This window comes from Ixodes scapularis, unplaced genomic scaffold (assembly GCF_016920785.2).
Source record: "Ixodes scapularis isolate PalLabHiFi unplaced genomic scaffold, ASM1692078v2 PGA_scaffold3__209_contigs__length_174095766, whole genome shotgun sequence".
NCBI lineage: Eukaryota > Metazoa > Arthropoda > Arachnida > Ixodida > Ixodidae > Ixodes > Ixodes scapularis.
In genome coordinates this window covers 167,683,774-167,689,715 of record NW_024609868.1, presented here as the reverse complement: position 1 = coordinate 167,689,715, position 5,942 = coordinate 167,683,774, and the positions used below count along the sequence as shown (strand labels likewise).

The following is a 5,942-nucleotide window of genomic DNA, read 5'->3' as shown; positions in this document are numbered from 1 at the left end:
AAGCATGTCACATTTTTTTACATACTCATCAATACCCATTCATTTAGGCTTCCTGATTGTTCGCCCATACCGCGTGATGAAGACGGGAGAGTCATAGGACTCTCTTGACGTTACAGGCGCGGGAACCAAAGCACTTGACTGAACCGTGTTCGATACTTCTCGTCCTCCCCTCTGTTCATGCTGGCTGGGAAATCGTAGCTTCCTCCGGTTTCTTCTTGTCGCGGCAAAAGCCCTTGTCTCTGCTTATCTCTTGCACTGTGGTCACTTTGGATCAACTCCGCTTGACTAAGGTTTGTTGGGTGCAGTTGCTCGGGTACCATGGGCTGCCTTGTTCAAAGCCGTCGACCAATTGGTATCTCAGCGGGACTCTTCCCAGTTATACCCCGAGTCGACCTGTAAGCCAACAACGCAAGGTTAGCATCAGATGATATTTCCATCATTCTTTTGACATTTTGGACCATTCGTTCTCCCTCCCCACTGGCCTGTGGGTATCGCGGGTTTGTTGTTCGGTGGCAAACGCCGCAGGTTTCCGCGAACCTCCCGAACTTCGACGACACAAATCGCGGTCCGTTATCGGAAATTACCGTTTCCGGTATTCCATGACGCGCGAAAAATACGCTTTAACTGCTCGATCACCGCCGCTGTCGTAGCTGATGAAAGATCTGAAACCTCGGGAAATGTGGAGAGATAATCCACATCCACCAAGAAGTCCGCCCCTTTTATCTGACAATGATCGATTCCCAGCTTCTGCCACGGAAAGTCTGGAGCAGACGAAGGCATCATTGGCTCCGAGCTTCGGTTAGATAATTGAGCACATACTTCACAGTTACGGAGCGTAATAAAAATCTGCTTGCTCAAGCCTGGCCACCGAACTCACTCTTGAGCACGTGCCCGGCATCTGTTGACGCCTTGGTGGCCTTCGTGCAACCGAGACAGCACCTCCGACCGTAGTTTTTGTGGCACAATTATCCGGTTACCGTTTAGAAAAAATCCATTCGCTTCCGTTTTCAGAGTTCTGTCCTGACAGTATGGTTGAAGAAAACAAGGCAGTAACGACTTTCTCAGTCAGCCCTCTCACATAGGCGTGTTAAAGAATCACAAACCTTGTCCATCTTATGATACTCTTTTACTTTTCTCAAAAAGGTTACTCCTCCCTCTAAGCCCATCAAGCAACGTTGCGTATAGCATGAGCCTTCCGCTACTGAAAGAACGCTGTATCTGTCTGTCTCGGCCCGAGACAAAGTATCTGCTGTGGCAATCAGCTTGCCGGGAACGTATACGACATTGAACCTGTACCGCATGAGTCTCAATCGAAACCTTTGTATCCGAGGTGGTAAAATTTCAACCGGCGTTTGCCCCAGCAGAGCCACAAGGGGTTTATGATCGGTCTCGAATACTGCGTCAAGCCCTCTTAGGTATTCGTCAAACCGTTCTGCTGCCCACGTTAAGGCCAGAGTCTCTTTCTCAATTTCCGCATAGCGCGTTTCCGCAGGCGTCAGTGACAGAGAAATCAACTCCACCGCGGCCGGCGTTCACCCGTTGTTTGTTCTTGTAGGAGAACAGCTCCGAGACAAAAGGGTGATGCGTCTGTCGAGACTATTGTCCGTAAGCTTGAGTTTCACTTGGCCATGCATCCCGAGGAGCAGATCATATTTTTAACGCTAGCCAGCGCCATATCTTGCGCCGGGCCCTGTGCCCACACCGTGTTTTTCTGGAGTAACTCCCGTAGCGGAGCTGTTTTTGCTGACTTATGGGTAAAAAGCGACTTAAGTGATTGGCCATTCCGCGATCCCTTCTTACTTCAGATTCATTGGTCGGAGACTTTAAATCTTTGATGGCTCTAACTTTATTTGCGTCGGGTTTTATGCCTTCTCCGCTTATGTTGCAGCCCAAAAACATGACTTCTGTGACATTGAGTACACACTTCTCTTTGTTTAGCGTAACGTTGGACTCCACCAGCCTGTCGACAAGTTTTCTTTGTCTTTCATTGTGTTCCGCCTGATTCTTTCGTACAACAAAATGTCGTCCATTAGATTAAACACACCAGGGCCGGTTTTCTCGAAGCGATGGTAAACCCATTTTGGTAAACCACGCTGCCTAGGAAGGGAAAAGTACCTAGGTACTGTAATAAACGGCTGGATATAGAACAACAATAATTATTTTTGATTGGGCAATAAGATGCGCCATCTACCGGTGAAACAAGCCAGTCGTTTTGTTTATCCTCTTTTTCCGCTGGTTGTCATCGATCTAGTATGGTATTTTAAGTCAAAATAGAGTAATGTTGTACTTGAAGACCAATTTATTTGCTTCCGATGGTACGAAAAAATTTTAGCTACTATGCTAGAGTTTGTCGACGAATATTCGAAAATGTAAGAAACATTTCCTTCAATATGTTTCGCCATAAACAACGCATAACTTTCCCGTGTTTCTTCCAGTCTGGCAACGCCGGTGCTGTAGTCTCGTTTTCGTTCCTTGCGACGCACGTTTCTGCGATTCCTGCTGATCTCAACTGTTTGCCCTCTCTTCCGTTTGCCCAACCGATTCACCGGTGACGAAAAGCTAAGCTTCTTGTCACCGTTGAATTGCCGGCTACCGGGGATATGTAGAAACCTCAATGCTGTCGGCATACTGTCGGCGCACTGTGAACAAAAAAACAGTACAATGTCTCAGCTGTTCACCCGGAACGAAGACTTTATTGAGGATAACCCCCTTTCTCCGCAAAGTACTCGCTGCTCACGAGTTCGCGTGCATAGTGTAACAAATTAAACGTCTTAGTATAAATATGAACCAACACACGTTCGCAAAACATTTTTTTTACTCACCATAAAAACACTTGCAAGGCTTATGTACCGTCATATGTCTTGGATCCTGGACTGCTGAAGAGTGATGCGTTTGCGGAATGCTGCCGTCGGTTAGTTTAGTAGTCCCTCTGAACTATCGCTTTGCTTGACTTGCTAATAGGTTGATGATGAGTCATTAATATAACAGCCAGATCGAAATGAATGTTCAGCAGAACCAAGCAGAACTATTAGCCCTCATTAAGCGACGCCGCGGGCATTTTGCTTCTAGGTGCTGCTCCTCCCTCGGCGCCCCTGCTCTCCCGGTCACGTGACCTGGAATTCCCCCTTCTAGGGACAATAGTTAACTTTAAACCACGGTTCGCGTTCGAGAAAACGGGCCCAGAAAGGCCTTCTAAAATTTCCGACATCGGTTTTTGAAAATATTTTTGAGCTGACGTTATTCCAAAGGGCAGCCTTGTGAAACAGTATCTGCCAAATGGCGTGATAAACGTTTTCAGTTCTTGGCGTGCTTCCTATAATTTGATCTGGTGAAACCCCGAGTTCGCATCCAGCTTTACAAAAACTGATGCGTCACCAAGCAGGTCGAGCGTTTGTTCGACTGCTGGCAAAACATACCGTTCCCGACGGACACTGTTGTTTAATTGCGTCAAATCCACGCAAATACGAACCGCGTCTAACGGTTTTAAGACAGACACAATTCCTGCGCACCAGTCTGTGGGTCCTTCCACCTTACGTATTACGCCTGGCTCTTACATTTTTGCTATTTCGCTTTTTACAGCTTCCATCATGGGAATGGGAACCCTCCGTGCTGTATTAACAGCGAAAGGTGCGGCGTGCGGTGTGAGCTGGATGGTGTATTCCCCTTGAAGCGTATTTAAGCTGTTGAACAGCTGCGGGTACAAAACGTCAAAGCGTTCGTTTTTGCCGATGCTATCTGCAAATATAATGACCCCCAAGGACAGAATTACGGTAGGCCTAGCAACACTCCACGCAAAAGGCTCATGACATACACTGTTTGACAAGACACCTAATTTTTCCATCGTATTCCTGTGGTTTTTCGTTTGCCCCCACCGAAATTTCTTCGACTCGATCCGGCTTAGTATGGATACCTGGAAACGTACATGAAACAACAGAGACTTCGGCACCCGAGTCTACTTTCGCAAAGGCAGGAACACCGTTAACGGTTATCTGCACACACCGTGTTTTCGCGGCCACTGTATCCGCGGGTTGCTTAAACAGTTATACAGGTTTTTATTCAAGGGCAACCCCTCGTACCTTTTGCGCTTTCCCCGCTCCGGTTCTGCAAATCTTGCTGAAACGGCCTCGGTTGCTGCAGTTGAAGCACTTGGCCGCTCTTGCTGGACAGGCTGACCGTGGAGGCTGGTTCCCTCCACAGGACGAACAGTACCACTCCCGAGAACATGCCAGTTTTTCGCTTCCTTGACGCCACGATGTTCCACTGTAGCGTCTGACTGCATCGATGTTCACGTCCTCGGATGTTACAGGCGATTCCTCGGGACGCAGTTCTCGTTGCTGCTGTCGTACCGTCTCCTTCAACCATGCTTTTGCCAACGCAGAAGCAAGCGTAAGCTGCGAGTCCATCTGAAGTGTTTCCGAGAGCTTTCCGTCCCGTATGCTGACGACCAGTCGATTACACAGCATTCGTTGTTTGAAGTCCCCATAATCACAACGGTCTACTAGGGTCTGAAGCGCCGTCACGTACTGGTCGATGGTCTCGTCTGGATTCTGCACACGCCGATGAAAGCAGGCGCTCTCGTAGACGACATTTCTCTCTTTCACGAAGTGCTCATTAAACTTATTTTCGACTTTCTCGTAGTCTTTCGAGTCTTCCTCGCTCAGGCCGAAGGTTCCGAAAATTTGCCGTCCCTTCCTTCCTAGGGGATAGAGGAGGGTTCTGGCCTGAGCCTCGCCGCTACCTTCGTTGAGACCGCTTGCGAACCGGTAGTCTTCGAAATCTTGAATCCACACTGGTCATTCCGACGCTTTGTCAATTAATTAACGTTACTTACCCTTTCACTGTGTGTTCACTGATTTTTGCAGTAACTTCTGGCGCCCTATCTATACAAACAGGAAAAAGATAACAAAAGTTTATCAACCTTATTTTATTTAGAAGCAGCCACTTCTTCTTGGGCTCGCGCAAATCTCAATGTATAACAGTCACTGGGGGCCAGGTGCAAATTTGCATCATGAGAGGCACGTTGTTTCAAGTCAGGGTTCTCTCGATAGGGCTCACTGTACTGCTGGCAGCATACAGGTTTCCATGCCACAAAAGTAAGCTGAAGGTTTGAGGAGCCCGAGCTGGAAGTTTGGTCTTCGTTTAGTGCGTCGGTTTCGAGGCGGTGGCGAGGCTCCTTCTTGATCATCTGACAAAAGCTGGCACTATGTCCGTGGTTTCCACACATGAGACAGGTAGATCAGCAGTGCATGCAGTCTTGGGACCGGCACGGCTCCCTACGGCGCCTTCCGCAGAGTCCTCGGCCATCCCCGATCTTGTACCGGTGTTCTGCTCGTTTCTCGGGTGGCGTCCTCACTGTACAAAGTGAGCCCCATCTTCCACGCTGGCTTCGTGTTTTCACGTATGTCATCAGCTTTTCGCAGTCCTCTCAATTTGCATGGCAAAATCCTTTCCAAGCCTGAGTATCGGCCTCGTCAGCAGATGTTAGTATTTCTAACCATTCCAAACCCCGCAAGAAGTGCGGTCTCGAGTCACCTGGTGCAGTGTTACGCCGAAATTGCAGCGTTCGGCCAGTTGACACACATCTGTTATGAACATTTGTACGGACTGTCTGCGACCTTTGGCTTCGTGTAAAAACGTTGTAACTTGCAGCAATCTTGTTTACCTGGGGAACATAGTATTGTCCAAAATGCTGTGCAACATATTTTTACCTGAGCTCGTTTACTTTATTGAGCTGGCAACGATTTCACTGTTCCTTCACCGCGCCGTTTCTTAGCGATGCTACCTGCAATGCCTGTCATGACGGCTTTTCACCGCTCCGGCCTTCAAGGTAAGCCTCCAACAATACCTTGTAGATGTCCCACGGTGTCTTTGTTTCTTCAAACTTCGGTAATTCGCTATCATGACTAGGACCGCGTATTACCAAGAATCACTTTACTGTCTCG

At 48.2% G+C, this 5,942-nt stretch overlaps 1 protein-coding gene across 1 annotated transcript; it reads right to left on the bottom strand.

Moving 5' to 3' along the window:
* Window positions 1–357: 357 nt before the first annotated feature.
* On the bottom strand, window positions 358–4,586 carry LOC120843447 (the record flags this gene model as incomplete). Its single annotated transcript, XM_042292656.1, has 2 exons — window positions 358–393; window positions 4,077–4,586. Coding segments are annotated over 2 exons (546 nt in total), but the record flags the coding sequence as incomplete, so codon positions are not given.
* Window positions 4,587–5,942: the final 1,356 nt, after the last annotated feature.